This window comes from Panulirus ornatus, chromosome 48, assembly GCF_036320965.1.
Source record: "Panulirus ornatus isolate Po-2019 chromosome 48, ASM3632096v1, whole genome shotgun sequence".
NCBI lineage: Eukaryota > Metazoa > Arthropoda > Malacostraca > Decapoda > Palinuridae > Panulirus > Panulirus ornatus.
Genome location: NC_092271.1, coordinates 28,556,059 through 28,573,006, shown reverse-complemented (window position 1 = coordinate 28,573,006; position 16,948 = coordinate 28,556,059). Strand labels below are relative to the sequence as shown.

Below are 16,948 nucleotides of genomic sequence, written 5' to 3'. Positions count from 1 at the left end.
CTCCCACACACTTGTGCTCTTCAGCTGGGCATAGAAAAAGTGTAATTTTCTACCCAATATTTTAATGCTAGTAACACTGTAATCTTTGTCCAACAGAAAATTAAGTACATTATTTTGGTTTCTTTGAGTATCATATGACAGCCATACTGTGACACACTAAAGTAAGCATATCACTTTAAAATGAGGTGGTCAAGACTACAGGCACATTTATACAGTCATAACATCACAGAGACCAAGCTTGATAGGAATTGTCATTAAAATTTACATTAGGGAAAACACAGTGCCTATTATGCCTCCAGAAGGTAGGTAGTCTATACAAAATCTTGGCACATGATGAAGCATTACTAAGAAAAATCTATTTATTCAGGTTTCTATGAAACTATCTGTCAAACTACTTCATCAGTGTCCTATAAATGCCTTTATATTTAAAAGTAAAAAAAAAATTGCACCAGATATATTGAAAAAAAAAAATCTGGAACAAAGCCAGAAAGGAACATATCTACTGGGTTTTGTCCACGTCTTTGTTACTTTTATATTTTTGCTTGATGCTGTATGTTCAATATTACATACCTTCCAGAATTTCACAAATGAATTGCTCTTCAGGTCACTAGAGATTTCATTCCAGCTTAATGCAATGAACTCTCGGCGTGCAAGAGAGGGAGTGAAAAATTAAGCATAAATCAGACTGTAGTCTTCATCTTGGTGCACAAATGTTCACAAAGTAAACTGCTTTACTGTCAGCAGTTTTGCATTGATAAAAAAAAAGGGGAAAAGGATCAGAGCCATTTTCTTATTAGTGGAACATTGACACAAAGAACACCAGCTGGCTTTTCATTATTTGGCCAAGAGTTTGATACTCAGTGTGGAGGCATTAAACTTGCCCTTGGCAAGGAAGAAAAATTTAAGAGAGCAGTTATTTAAGGAACAGCATATATTAGTTATTTTCCTCCAGGTACATCAGTTGACAAAAAAGTCCACACTTCTAACATGAGGTGAAAAGCAAATTTTACATTTTTGGTGCGATGAGACATGCATGGTCACACAGGACAAAACATACAGAAGGATATCCTACTCTAATAATTTCACTTGGTTTGCAAGTCAATTTATAAACCAAATAGAGCTCTTTACAATACATACAAGCACCAGGCATTTATTTTGTTACCTATCCACATGGCTGTCATCTGTGACTGTCCTTGTAGATACTGTGAGGGCATCTGCAAAGTACCTTGGAATGCCACAAGAATCTCTCCTCTTCAAATATTTAAAGGAATTCATTCGTACCACTTTTGTCACAATGTAAAAATTAGATCACACACGTCTGTTCAAGTTACCAGATAAATAATACTGCCCCAAATGACATCCCCTTGGTATGAGTTACTTCTGCAAGTATACTATCATTGTCAAGCATTTCTTGGAAATCCTTGTTATTTTTGTAAAGCTACTAAATCAAAACTTAAGAATGTTGGAAAGACATTACCTTAAATCTCACTGCTGCTGTCATACCAATAACTTTTGTTTTTTTCAATATTCTCATTAAAAAAGTGTTTATTCCTTTATTTGCATGATTAAAGTCATTACTGAAAAACCGTGGTAAATGTCTAGTATAACAGCTAAATGTTAAGCATTTAGCATGGTTATGGGGTGCGCCGGCAGGCAACTTAGTGGCATCGTCACGTGATTCAGGTACCTAATCTTTCATGGATATTTATTTATAAGATATTTATTTATATCATTCTGACCTCATTGCCATCGTAAGCTTTTTCTTCCTCATCCATGTATGCTAACGGTTCATATCTTCCATATGCGAAAATATTTAAAACCACGGATCGGAGATATCGGCGCCATAGAGGACAGCTGCCACCCAAGGCAAGCATTCCATACCAAAGTTCACCCTTAGCTAACCTTTAAACCTTACTCTGGGTTATTATTATCTTGCTAAGGAAAAGCTGGCAAATTCTCACTACCACTCCAGTACACCCACTCCTGTCAGCTGAACGGGTCAGTCAACAAACTTTCTTAAAAACAAACGGAATGATCACAATTAACTATTTCTTCTCTAAATCTTATCGTTTTCATTTTGCTATTCATTTATTCATCAAAATGTCACTATTCAGTGACATATTTCCGGCTGGACGGTGAGTAAAGGTTTTCCCAGTAAGTATGAATGATTGTGCGCGTCCTGGCAACGGTGGACGGCGTCGTTAGCAACGGCCAAGTTGCATGAGGAAGCCTTCCCTCCTGGTAACGGGCGACGCCGTCTGTAGGAACTCTCAGGTCAATCTGAGTTTTTTTGCGTTTTGTCAGCGAACGGCGGCTTCAATAGCAACCAAGGGGTCCTATAGAGGGCTCCGTCAGATGGCCGAATTACGGAAGCAAGAGAGTGTAGATGACACCAAGAAAATAATTCACACTTACCCATTATTGCGGGTAGGTCCAAACTTATCCAGTAACCCTTAATATTATGAAGTCAAAGTTGGACTGGCATGTTTTTGGATCGTTTTGCTGGGAGTTGTCATTATAACATTATGGTCCAAGTAACGACAAGCTACTCCTAAAGAATCTTAAGTAAGGTGTATCAGTGTCAAAAACGTAAAAAAGTCAAGAGGGAATATGGAAATTTGTTGATGAACAGATGTTTGATTTAAGAATGCATAATCTATCTTATCGTACACTTAACATGTCAAAGATTGAAGCAGTATAGGATGGCGTTTAACACACACACTAGAGGTAACAAAACAATTCAGATTCTATTTTTTTGATTTCCTGTATCTATGCTGAAACAGCTTCAGACCAGATAACTTAATGTAGGAGAGGTTAAGGAAGTGCATTTGTTATTGGAACCAGCTGAAACCGTTTTCACATATCCTAACAGTATTTAGATCATTAATCAAATGCCCAAAAGCTATATTTTCAAACTAGATTTGGGATGAGTTGTTGTAGTTAAGAGAACCTGCCAGGTTAAACAAGCATGAATAATCAAGCTTACTGTGCATGTATTTGTCCTTTTTTTTTTTGCTCACCTTTAAATGTCATGTTTTAAGATAATTCTCCTATCAGTGAGTATTTAGTTTATTGTGGTTTTTCTTAAATTGGTTGAATGTTGTTGAGTTGATAATTTCATTTGGTAAGTCTTCCAAGATTCCACCACTGTGAGAATAAATACTTTCTAATGATATTACTACTTTGTCTCTTAAATATCTTGTGATCATTACCTCTTAACTTGTTCCTATTCTCTTGAAAGAACTTAAAGCTTTTGATGTTTACATTTCTTTTTGTGATATAAGTTTCTATTAAGTTACCCCTCCTTTTCCCTCTCCACCAATGCAGTTAATTTGAGCCAATTCAGTCTTTCTTCATATGACAGGTTTCTTATCTTTTCCAAACTAAATAAGACTATTTAGCTGAAAGGCTGAGAACAAATTATTTTTTAGAGAAATATTCCCCATTCTGTGTACTATATCACTGTACAGCCTTCATGGGTAATCACATTGGGCCATGTATAACATGTAAAATATGTTATTATTGTCATAATATTTATCGGTTCATTTTTCAAATGATAAGGAATAAGTTTTTTGCCTTGACCGGCAAATTAATTGTGCATTCCTACCCTTCCTGTGGGTGATGCTGAGAAAGAGGGTACAGAGTGTATAAATAGGTAGGACTGGGCATCAGTGATAGAATTACATTAGAATTTACTGAGAAAATATTAACAATAATTGGGCAGTGTTGAATTGACTGCTCAGCAGTTTACAGGGTAAGTGAACTGTTTACAAAAATTTAAGGGCAATAAGTGGATTATTAAGATATATTACTAGTGAGTTATTTGAATTAAAGAGAGTTCGAATAATTTTCAGGTATCCAAGGTAGAGCATTGTTATGAATGATATGCACTCTTCTTCTTTGATGAGAATCATCTATGAACTCACCAATTGTATAACAATTAATCACATAACATTCAGGATATGGGAGTAACTGCACTGGCAAAGTTTACATATGGTCTGTTCGTTATCTACAAAGTGGGCAAACTCTCATGATTATCTATTGCTCAGCTTGAGTTGGGCGGGAACAACATTAAGGTGGAACCAAATACATATGATTCATCTTGCATGATATTGTGATGGTAGATGGATCTGCTCATGTTAATGTCACTGCTTTAAGTCTAAAAAGTATTGTTTATGTTCGTTCAGAATTATTGTTTTAAGGCTACTTGCAGTTAAACTCAGATTATCAGCTTCATCCATCAATGCATAAATTTTTGCGTCAGCAGAAACTTTTGAAGGATGAAGTTGAATATCCCTTTGTTTTACCTACTGGTAGTCTTATTGCTTATTAGGTATTTTTTTTTGCCATGTTTATGAATAAATCACTTGGAATTAGGGTTGCAAAATAACTCCTTATTGTTTTATCTACTGTAATTGCTAAAAAACATCAAAAGAACAACCATTATTGCTGATTGTAACTTTCTTTCCAGCATACTGATATGTCGGAAGAAATGAAGACAGAAACAATGGAGTTGATAGTTACTGCTTGTGAAAAATACCAAACAAATAATGAGGTGAGTTTCTTACACACCTTTACACCAGATTTAGGAAAAGCAAGTAATGTATCAGCTGTTTGTTCTCATTTTAAAGTTCTGTTTTAAAAACCAAAAAAGCATATTCTAAAGTCAGTAGGAAGGCTCTCAGTTAATAGCAGGTAGCATTCCTGATCTTAGTGCATTCATGTGCCACCCAGGTTCGAGCACATAGGTTCAAATCCTGGTTGCAGGAGTCAGTCCACAGTCAATCCAGCTGTTCATCAACCCTTAGGAGTTGGTTGATAAGATGGGTACTTGACTCAGGCTAGTAAGTTATGAAAGGGTAAGAGAGATGTGTGGAAATAAAAAGTGAGGCTGAGAAAGCAGAAGAGGGTGTGTTGAAATGGTTTGGACATATGGAGAGAATGAGTATGGAAAGATTGATGAAGAGGATATATGTGTCAGAGGTGGAGGGAACAAGAAGTGGGTGCCATTTCATGTGTGGTGGGGTGGCGACGGGAATGGATGAAGGCAGCAAGTATGAATATGTACATGTGTATACATGTATAAGTCTGTGTATGTATATGTATGTATACGTTGAAATGTATAGGTATGTATATGTGCGTGTGTGGGCATGTATGTATATACATGTGTATGTAGGTGGGCTGGGCCATTCTTTTGTCTGTTTCCTTGTGCTACCTCGCTAATGCAGGAGACAGCAACAAAGTATGATAAGAGAATAATGATAATGATAAAGAATGAAGACAAGAAACCTCATAATGTTATATATTTTCATATCTCTGAAAAAATGTAATTTTTATCTGAAGACTGCTGAGTATCCATCATATCTCCCCAGCATAAGAATGTATTGTAGTATTCCTTCTCTTAGAGCTGAGACTTTGGGAGTTAGACTCATTAAGTTAAAAAAAATCACAAATCTGGTACTTGTATCACTGTGTATCAGCTGTTTTATACTAATGTATTTCTGTTAGTTGTTGATATATTAAGTGTGTGCAGTAACATCTTGTAGATCAATCATTGATGACTGAGAGCCTCTGGCTGAAGGTATTTGATGTAATAGAGACAGATTTTTTTAAAGCATAAAAAAGAAGCACGAGAAATATTAGTTGAGGATAGACATGTTTCATACAGTACACTGGTGAAGCAATTGCATCATTTTAGGATGTAGAAATCATACTAAAATTTGTTGATATTTCTAGTTAGATATTGGCTTTATGGAAAAGTTTTATATGGAAATGGCCTTTGTTGATTTTCATGTGTCTTCAAGCCCGACTGTTGAAAGATTGAAATGTGTGGTTACGTCTGAATTGAATGAATATCATGAAGCTGTAGTGAGTCTTAACCTTGAAAGGTGGCCTTTAAGGATAGGCTCTCTGTTCCTAAGATCTTGCTTCTAATATTGATGTACCTTTATTGTAAATGGGGCAGTTTGGTTGCCTATTTTAAATAAATGAAGTGAGCTAAGTGTAATCAATGAGGCTAGGATGGACTTTAAGGTACACCCAATATTTGGGTCCTCTAGATGATACATGAAGGTGTATTAAGTCTGAAAAGTGGCCTTTGTTGGCCTTTAAGGCTGAGCTCTTGTACCCTTGGAGCTGACTTTTGTTTTTGAGGTACCTTTATTATAATTTAGGGCAGCCAAGTTGATTTTTTACAATGAGTGTAGTTAACTAAGTGTAGTCTGTAAGGTTTCTGTGACCGTAAAACAGCCTTCAAGGTCAATGTGCTATTGCTTAAAACCTTGCCAAGATTATAGAGTACCTGCTACATAACTTTCATAAGTGTCTGAATCATGAAAAGTGGCAGATGTTGGCCTCTAAAGCCTTGAATCTTGCTTTTCATCCTGAGGTACCTTCATTATAATTTGAGGCAGCTAGGTTGCCTAATTTGATTGAGCAATGTACATTAAGTGTAACCTGGTAATGTGTAAGGCTTGGGTGGCTTTCAGTGGCCTGACAACAGCCTTCAAGGCCAAAATGCAGTTGTTTAAAAGCTTGCTTAGAGTCTAAAGGACCTACACCTGAAATTCAGGGCCACTTGATGTTACATGAAGCTCGAGTAACTCTTAACCTTGAAAGGCCAGACTCTGGTACCATTTAATCCTTAGGTATCTTCATTATTATTTAAGGTTGATAGGTTGCCTATTTTGCACTGAGTGCAGTGAACTTGATATAATCTTTAGGGCTGGGTTGCTTATGGTAGCCGTAAAACAGCCTTCATGGCCAATGTGCAGTAACCTAAGAATTGACCCAGAATTTGACATAAGTTCACCCAATATCTTGGGCCTCTTGGTGCAACAGATTGGCAGGAAAAATGTACACACAAACGCTGGTTGTTTTTACATTTTCATTTGTTCAGTGATGAAGCAAAATTTGGTTTAATCATAGGAAGCGTATCATACTACAGTTCAGAGTTTCAATTTTCTCATTTTTCAGTGTGTGTTGGTATAAAAGAACCATGATAAATCATAAGTAGAAAAAAATTCTAAAAGAAAAAAGTATTAGGTGAGAATGGCAATGGTATTCAGGAACACAAGTATCATATTAAGTGCTTGATCATACCATTGAATTTATCGGCCTTGGGAAAAAATTTGTTTTAAGTAATCAGAACTTCTAAAATACAATATCTTCTAAAATGCATATGATGTATCCATGAATAATGTCTTCCTTTGTAAAAACAAAAGACATATCCAGGTATCCATGTCATTGGCCTCATGAAGCTTGATGAATGAGGATATTTTTCTCTCTTGACTACCTTATGCCCTTCAAGCAATTCCTCTATCCTTATAACTCGTTCCTCATTATTACAATATCTTTTAAATTGCCAGAGTGCAGCACGTGTCATCAAGGAGACAATGGACAAACGTTATGGGGCAACTTGGCATTGTGTAGTTGGAGAAGCATTTGGCTTTGAAGTGTCATATGAAGTCAAGAATCTCCTTTACATGTTTTTTGCTGGTAATCTGGCCATAGCTGTGTGGAAATGTTGTTAGCTGAAAACTTTACACAGCATTTTTTAGGTTATGAACAGCAGGGCAAAGAAATAATTACTTGACCAGATGTGGTGCTTCAGGATGTTGCTATTTTGCCTTCCATGAGTCACAGATTTACAAGCTCAGTTTTTCACACAGTGGCTTTAAGCAAAGGAATAACAGCATACTTGTAGTTTTAAGTTGCTAGGTGCTAACAAATTTCTGCCTTTCACAGAAAAAGTGTTATTTGTACTGCATGTTCAGTGATCTTTTTGGATGTGTAAATTTTTGTCAAATATCGGCAGGGTTACATTAATAGTGCTACATTGAATGCGTCATAAATTCTAATTTGCATTGCATCCAAGGTAATTATCTTGTTTGTGTAGAAAAGCATTTAATTTTGAGGTGTAATATTAAGTAGGGAATCTCCTTTATGTCTTGTTTGTAAGTGAGCTATTTCTGCTGTCTACAGCATTTTGGTATGTGTTAATTGTATAGATATTTATTTTTATCATATCAATTAATTAAGTAATGAAGGGGTGAGAGATGTGTGGTAGTGAAAAGAGTGTGGTTGAGAGAGCAGAAGAGAGGGTGTTGAAATGGTTTGGACATATGGGGAGAAATAGTGAGGAAAGGTTGACAAAGGGGATATATGTGTCTGGGGTGGAGGGAACAAGGAGAAGCAGGAGACCATATTGGAGGTAGAAGGATGGAGTGATACAGATTTTGAGCAACTGGGCCCTGAAAATGCAGGAGGGTGAAAGGCGCGCTCGGAATAGAGTGAACTGAAACGATGTGGTATACCACGGTCAAATTTGCTGTCAGTGGACTGCATCAGAGCGTTTGAAATGTCTGGGGTAAACCATGGAAAGGTCTATGGGGCCTGGATGAGGATAGGGAGCTGTGGTTTCGATGCATTACACATGACAGCTAGAGAATGAGTGTGAGCAGATTGGCTTTTTTTTTTGTCTGTTTCTTGACGCTACCTCTCTGATGCAGGGGTGTCGATGCTGTTTCCTGTGGTACAGGGTGGCACCAGGAATGGATGAAGGCAATTAAGTATGAATATGAGCATTTGTATGTATGCATGTATATATAGTTTTGTGGGGCCTGGATAAGGAAAGGCAACAGTGGTTTCGGTGCATTATACATGACAGCTAGAGACTGAGTGTGAACAAATGTGGCCTTTGTTGTCTTTTTCTAGTGCTACCTCACGCACATGCGGGGAGGGGGTTGTCATTTCATGTGTGGTGGGGTGGCGATGAGAATGAATAAAGGCAGCAAGTATGAATTATGTACATGTGTATATATGTATATGTCTGTGTATGTGTATGTGTATGTGTAAAGTAAAGTGTTTTAGATATCTGGGAGTGGATCTGGCAGTGGATGGAACCATGGAAGCGGAAGTGAATCATAGGGTGGGGGAGGGGGCGAAAATCCTGGGAGCCTTGAAGAATGTGTGGAAGTCGAGAACATTATCTCAGAAAGCAAAAATGGGTATGTTTGAAGGAATAGTGGTTCCAACAATGTTGTATGGTTGCGAGGCGTGGGCTATGGATAGAGTTGTGCGCAGGAGGGTGGATGTGCTGGAAATGAGATGTTTGAGGACAATGTGTGGTGTGAGGTGGTTTGATCGAATAAGCAATGTAAGGGTAAGAGAGAGGTGTGGATATAAAAAGAGCGTGGTTGAGAGAGCAGAAGAGGGTGTTTTGAAATGGTTTGGACACATGGAGAGAATGAGTGAGGAAAGATTGACCAAGAGGATATATGTGTCGGAGGTGGAGGGAACGAGGAGAAGTGGGAGACCAAATTGGAGGTGGAAAGATGGAGTGAAAAAGATTTTGTGTGATCAGGGCCTGAACATGCAGGAGGGTGAAAGGAGGGCAAGGAATAGAGTGAATTGGATTGATGTGGTATACCGGGGTTGACGTGCTATCAGTGGATTGAATCAGGGCATGTGAAGCGTCTGGGGTAAACCATGGAAAGTTGTGTGGGGCCTGGTTGTGGAAAGGGAGCTGTGGTTTCGGGCATTATTGCGTGGCAGCTAGAGACTGAGTGTGGACAAATGGGGCCTTTGTTGTCTTTTCCTAGTGCTACCTCGCACACATGAGGGGGGAGGGGGATGGTATTCCATGTGTGGCGAGGTGGCGATGGGAGTGAATGGGGGCAGACAGTGTGAATTGTGTGCATGGGTATATATGTATGTGTCTGTGTATGTATATAAATGTGTACATTGAGATGTATAGGTATGTATATTTGCGTGTGTGGACGTGTGTGTGTGTATACATTGTGTATGGGGGTGGGTTGGGCCATTTCTTTCGTCTGTTTCCTTGCACTACCTCGCAAACGCGGGAGACAGCGACAAAGCAAAAAAAAAAAAAATGTGTATATATCTATACGTTGAAATGTATAGGCATGTATATGTGCGTGTGTGGACGTGTATGTATATATGTGTATGTGGGTGGGTTGGGCCATTCTTTTGTCTGTTTCCTTGCGCTACCACGCTAACACGGGAGATAGCGACAAAGTATGATAAATAAATAAGTATAAATATATGTGTATCTTGATATGTACACGTTTGTATATGAGTGAATGGGTTTTTCTTTGTTTCCTGGTGCTACATTGCTAACGCGGGAAACAGCATTCAAGTATAATGAATAATAATGTGAAATATTGATTAGATTGATGGTGACTGAGATAATTGTTTGTTTTGTATTCTTAAGTTATGTAACTTCAAATTTAAAATCTTTTACTGAAACAATAAGTCATTATTTTTTTTTTTTTTTTTTTTTTTGCTTTGTCACTGTCTCCCGCGTTTGCGAGGTAGCGCAAGGAAACAGACGAAAGAATGGCCCAACCCACCCCCATACACATGTATATACATACGTCCACACACGCAAATACACATACCTACACAGCTTTCCATGGTTTACCCCAGACGCTTCACATGCCTTGATTCAATCCACTGACAGCACGTCAACCCTGGTATACCACATCGCTCCAATTCACTCTATTCTTTGCCCTCCTTTCACCCTCCTGCATGTTCAGGCCCCGATCACACAAAATCTTTTTCACTCCATCTTTCCACCTCCAATTTGGTCTCCCTCTTCTCCTCGTTCCCTCCACCTCCGACACATATATTCTCTTGGTCAATCTTTCCTCACTCATTCTCTCCATGTGCCCGAACCATTTCAAAACACCCTCTTCTGCTCTCTCAACCACGCTCTTTTTATTTCCACACATCTCTCTTACCCTTACGTTACTTACTCGATCAAACCACCTCACACCACACATTGTCCTCAAACATCTCATTTCCAGCACATCTATCCTCTTGCGCACAACTCTATCCATAGCCATTATAAGTCATTATATCAGTGACAAATAATTTTTTGTAACTTATTCATAAGTTTTTGTTTCTGCATATTTACAGATCTTTTATTGAATTTATGACATTGTATATGTATATTTAAAATGTTTGTAAGGAGTGAGAGTTATTGCAGACATGATATATAGGACAGGTATAAGTTCATTTTTGTAGGAAATTGCAAAAAAGTAATGCTATTTTTGTGGAATTTTTCTTTTCATATTTATGGACTATTGTATCACAGACAGTTTGTGCAGTGGTACTTTTTCTTTTGAAGGATATATGAAGGCTGATGAACAGGTCTGATAGTCTCTGACTGGACAAAATTACTAAACCATAAATGTAACTTACATTTATTATATATTTGTCCATAGCGTGACTTACATTTTTATATTTTTAAGCCAAATGTACCTTGGCTTTACCATGCTTAACAATTATATATTTTGGCTTCTTTAATTTTGATCTTATGTCTTTACAAGCATCACATTGTGGCATTGTTTTTATGTTTGAAAGTGTTATTATGGTGAAAATTCATTAGAATGTTTATAATGGAGTTGATGCCAGAATACAGACTGAGTAAAGTAAACTTTTTCCTTTAAGCAGCTTAATGAAATCATTGATAACAGAGAATAACTTAATTTATTTCAAGAATGGTGGTAGCATGATGCAACTTTAGTGTTAGTGTAGCAATTATACTCAAAAAGTCGTAAATAGTATTCAAGTATTTAGTAGTCAGTAATGGTGGATGTGATGTTAATTTTATTTGTAAATTTTATACATTCAGTCATAGCTGTTAACATCTGAATTGCATTGCATGGTAATCTATTTATCTAGTTCAAATATTGTTTATGTGTTTAGATTTTACTAGGTGTGGAAAAGAACTTAATTGCTCAAGAAACTGAATCATCATGGAAACCGTTTGCCATATAGTGATATTACAAGTAATTTTCATAATCCAGTTATATACTTTGGATATGCTTTTATTTTAGCTTTTCTTTGTATTCTCTGCAAATGTCTTCTGTGTCATACTTTAAGAGCATCTACAAATTATCATCTTTAAATAAGAGAATGTAAGGATAAAGGATTATAGAACATAAAAGATTTGATATATGAAGCCCTTTTTGGTTGCCTTCATAATTTCAGTTTCCAATGCTTTTTAGTAAATCTAAGAAGTATGAATAAATCTATAACTGAAGGATGTGTGGAAGTCTCAGTTTTATATACATGCAGTGAGGATAACTTTCCAAAGTAAACTTATCTCAGGTGTAACCCATACTGTTATATTTCATGAATTTCGTAAAGAAATCTCAGATAGGTTTAGAAGAAATATCTTAGAAGCTATAAAAAATACTAAAAAAAACGTAGTACTCTCTCACTCTGTGTTACAATAAGGAAAAAGTCTCATTCTGTTAGTATTAAGGTAAGATATGGATTTTTTTTTTGCATATATATATTTATACTTGTTTGCTGTTTCCCACATTAGTAAGGTAGTGTGAGGAATACACAAAGAATGGCTTCACTTGTTCATCTACTCTCTAGCTGTCAAGTGTATTGCTCTAAAACCAGATTTCTATTCATAGCCAAGCCCCATATACCTTCCTGCAGTTTCCCTGACAAGGCAAAGTAAATAGTTTGTTGTTTGAAGAAACAGTTAGTGATCAGGAGTGGTGTATAGATGAAGAATTTGGGTATGTTATAACACAGGTGTCTTGAAAATGTTTCAAGGAACTGCTGTTTTGTTAAGTGAAATTCAGATGTTGACAAATAAAGACTCAAGAACTATCAGTGAAGGAAAAGCATGAAGAGGAGTTTTATGTAGGTCATCCAGTCTTAGTTTTTTACAAAACAGAACCAGTAGTGTTATCACAAGTCATAGCTCTAGGGAAATGGCCTTTGCAGTTTTTGGAAATCCTTGATATTTCACCTCTTAGCATTCTTTTGATGTTGCAAATTTCTCTAAAAAAGTCAGAGAAAGGAGCTGTGGTTTCGGTGCATTATTACATGAAAGCTAGAGACTTGAGTGTGAACGAATGGGGCCTTTGTTGTCTTTTCCTAGCACTACCTTGCACACATGAGGGGGAGGGTGTTGTTATTCCATGTGTGGCGGGATGGTGATGGGAATGAATAAAGGCAGACAGTATGAATTATGTACATGGGTATATATGTATATGTCTGTGTGTGTATATATATGTATACAGTGAGATGTATAGGTATGTATATGTGCTGTGGTTGGACGTGTATGTATATACATGTGTATGTGGGTGGGTTGGGCCTTTCTTTCATCTGTTTCCTTGCGCTACCTCGCTAACGTGGGAGACAGCAACAAAGCAAAAATGATAATAATAAAATATATATATTTATTAAAAAAGGGGGTGACTGTATTGTTGACTGGTTGGTAAGGTTATTTAATGTATGTATGACTCATGGTGAGGTGCCTGAGGATTGGTGGAATGCGTGCATAGTGCCATTGTACAAAGGCAAAGGGGATAAGAGTGAGTGCTCAAATTACAGAGGTATAAGTTTGTTGAGTATTCCTGGTAAATTATATGGGAGGATATTGATTGAGAGGGTGAAGGCATGTACAGAGCATCAGATTGGGGAAGAGCAGTGTGGTTTCAGAAGTGGTAGAGGATGTGTGGATCAGGTGTTTGCTTTGAAGAATGTATGTGAGAAATACTTAGAAAAGCAAATGGATTTGTATGTAGCATTTATGGATCTGGAGAAGGCATATTATAGAGTGGATAGAGATGCTCTGTGGAAGGTATTAAGAATATATGGTGTGGGAGGCAAGTTATTAGAAGCAGTGAAAAGTTTTTATCGAGGATGTAAGGCATGTGTACGTGTAGGAAGAGAGGAAAGTGATTGGTTCTCAGTGAATGTAGGTTTGCGGCAGGGGTGTGTGATGTCTCCATGGTTGTTTAATTTGTTTATGGATGGGGTTGTTAGGGAGGTAAATGCAAGAGTTTTGGAAAGAGGGGCAAGTATGAAGTCTGTTGTGGATGAGAGAGCTTGGGAAGTGAGTCAGTCGTTGTTCGCTGATGATACAGCACTGGTGGCTGATTCATGTGAGAAACTGCAGAAGCTGGTGACTGAGTTTGGTAAAGTGTGTGAAAGAAGAAAGTTGAGGGTAAATATGAATAAGAGTAAGGTTATTAGGTACCGTAGGGTTGAGGGTCAAGTCAATTGGGAGGTAAGTTTGAATGGAGAAAAACTGGATGAAGTGAAGTGTTTTAGATATCTGGGAGTGGATTTGGCAGCGGATGGAACCATGGAAGCGGAAGTGAATCATAGGGTGGGGGAGGGGGCGAAAATTCTGGGAGCCTTGAAGAATGTGTGGAAGTCGAGAACATTATCTCGGAAAGCAAAAATGGGTATGTTTGAAGGAATAGTGGTTCCAACAATGTTGTATGGTTGCGAGGCGTGGGCTATGGATAGAGTTGTGCGCAGGAGGATGGATGTGCTGGAAATGAGATGTTTGAGGACAATGTGTGGTGTGAGGTGGTTTGATCGAGTGAGTAACGTAAGGGTAAGAGAGATGTGTGGAAATAAAAAGAGCGTGGTTGAGAGAGCAGAAGAGGGTGTTTTGAAGTGGTTTGGGCACATGGAGAGAATGAGTGAGGAAAGATTGACTAAGAGGATATATGTGTTGGAGGTGGAGGGAACGAGGAGAAGTGGGAGACCAAATTGGAGGTGGAAAGATGGAGTGAAAAAGATTTTGTGTAATCGGGGCCTGAACATGCATGAGGGTGAAAGGAGGGCAAGGAATAGAGTGAATTGGAGCGATGTGGTATACCGGGGTTGACGTGCTGTCAGTGGATTGAATCAAGGCATGTGAAGCGTCTGGGGTAAACCATGGAAAGCTGTGTAGGTATGTATATTTGCGTGTGTGGACGTATGTATATACATGTGTATGGGGGGGGTTGGGCCATTTCTTTCGTCTGTTTCCTTGCGCTACCTCGCAAACGTGGGAGACAGCGACAAAGTATAATAAAAAAAATAATATATATACAAAATGTGTCATAGATTGCATGTACACTTATAAGGAAATAATATATGCAGACAAACAGTAAAATTTTCTGTAATATTGTGTACCTCAGTAATGTTGAAGTTCTTGGTTACTGTGAGATGCAAGTCATACTGTTTCTGGTAGTGATATGTTAATGAGCTCCGTCCACACTTTTGTTGACATTACAGAATCATCTGTGGATACTGATTTAGTTGAACAGCAGTTTCAAAAGTTGATAACATTAATAACATTCACAGCTGAAGGTGATATAAAGGATCATAAAACAATTTCAGCATTTTTTTTTCTATTGTGTTTTCATGTTCAGGATTAAGACTTTGACAGCTTGTTGGTGACAATAAATGCTAGTTTTTACATGGAAGCTTATCCTAAGCTTCATAATAGAGTTAGTTACCTAGACAAAAATGCAAAACTTAGATGCAAGGACATACATTGTATTGTTGATTTGAATATCACTGTTGATTCATACTGGTGGACATTGGCAGATAGTCACTAGCCCATAAGTTGTATTTCCTGCATGTCTGAATTTCTTTTAGAATGGTGGTAGGTTGTGAAGGACTCTGGCATTTTTAGATGTAATAAATCCTGCCATAGTTCTTAATGATTGGAATTTCTTTTCTGTCAGAAGTTTTTGAGATGGTGCAGATTTACAGTGAAATTTGAATATACATAGATTGACTCATTCAGGTATTGAGAATTTTAATAGTTTATATAAGTAACCCAGGCTTCCCAAGGCTATAAGACAAACCATATCTTTAAATTATTGTGAGTTGAAGTATTTCCTGCTAAAATCATGTTTTGAAGCACAGTATTAAATGTAGAATTATAACATATTTCAAACTATTCCTTTTTCGCCATGCTAATTTATGAAAACTAAACTTAATATCTCACGATAGATTATGTTCTTTAACTTTCACTAAATAGTTGATTATAAATTTTGCAGTTTTTCCTTTCAATGTTTATACCAGGGTTACATTTTTCCCAGTAGATTGGAATTATACTGTCTTAGAATACTGTGACATGACTTCCTTAATGTATATTGATAATAGATAAATCAACTTCCTTAATGTATACTGATAATAGATAAATCATGATCCATGCATAGGGATTGATATATATGTTGTGTAGTTTAATTGATTCCAAGAAGATTATGAAAAAAATCAAAAGTATTAAATAGTATTGTAGTTTACACAGAGGCAACTACTGTGGATGTCTCTGCTCTGGTCATAGTGTGTGTTTTAGTTAAAGACTTGCAATAATGATTTAGTAAAAGTTTGTATAACAGAAGTATTTAGGCATAGTAATATGTCACTAAATATAGGTGTAAAAGATAAATTATTTCTTTTGATTTCCTGATCTTCTTGAAATGATTTCAGGAAAGAGTGGAAGTATTTATGCTTCAGTAAGCAAAGTGAATTGTAGTATTCAAGACTAGTACAGAACTGAACAAGGAAAAATTCTGTAAGTAATAGATAACCTTGTAGGCATTCATAATGTAGTTTTGTGACAGAGGACAAGTGCAGCCAATATCAAAATGCTGTGGATAAATCATATATACATCATGATGTATCTCAACTGAAACATGATTTGGCTAAATATCACCATGATTTAGACATAAGAGAATCTTCAAGCCTGTCTGTTTCATGTACAAAATGGTAATTGGTAATCTTGTCAGCATGAAAGGGTCAATAACTTAATGTGTAGTTAAAGGAGCTGTACAGTAAAACTTAACAGACTTGGAAGAAACATATATTAATGGATTTTTATGCTTAAAATAAGGATAGGGATGTGGAAGATATTCAATGTAAACAAGACTATAGTGGGGAGGGCTATGATCATGAAAAATGTGGGATTTAAAACTTGTAAAAGTTAGTGAAATTCTTATAAAAATCAAGAGAATATTTGAAAGCCACATCAAACTTCCTTTAAATTTAAAAGTCATGTTTTTCATTTGTTTTCAGTGTTATAATCGAAATACATCAATGCAAATGGTCATTGCATTCAGGCGTATGTTAGAGAAGGATTCCCAGAAATGGCAGCAATTGCTGG

At 37.0% G+C, this 16,948-nt stretch overlaps 1 protein-coding gene across 1 annotated transcript; it reads left to right on the top strand.

Annotated features, from left to right (window-relative positions):
* Nucleotides 1-2,189: 2,189 nt before the first annotated feature.
* On the top strand, nucleotides 2,190-14,330 carry LOC139763919 (dynein axonemal light chain 4). Its single transcript, XM_071690359.1, has 3 exons — nucleotides 2,190-2,427; nucleotides 4,472-4,555; nucleotides 7,368-14,330. The coding sequence occupies exons 1-3, from the start codon at nucleotides 2,221-2,223 to the stop codon at nucleotides 7,530-7,532; spliced, it is 456 nt and encodes a 151-aa protein (XP_071546460.1). The 5' UTR covers nucleotides 2,190-2,220; the 3' UTR covers nucleotides 7,533-14,330.
* The last annotated feature ends 2,618 nt before the right edge of the window (nucleotides 14,331-16,948 follow it).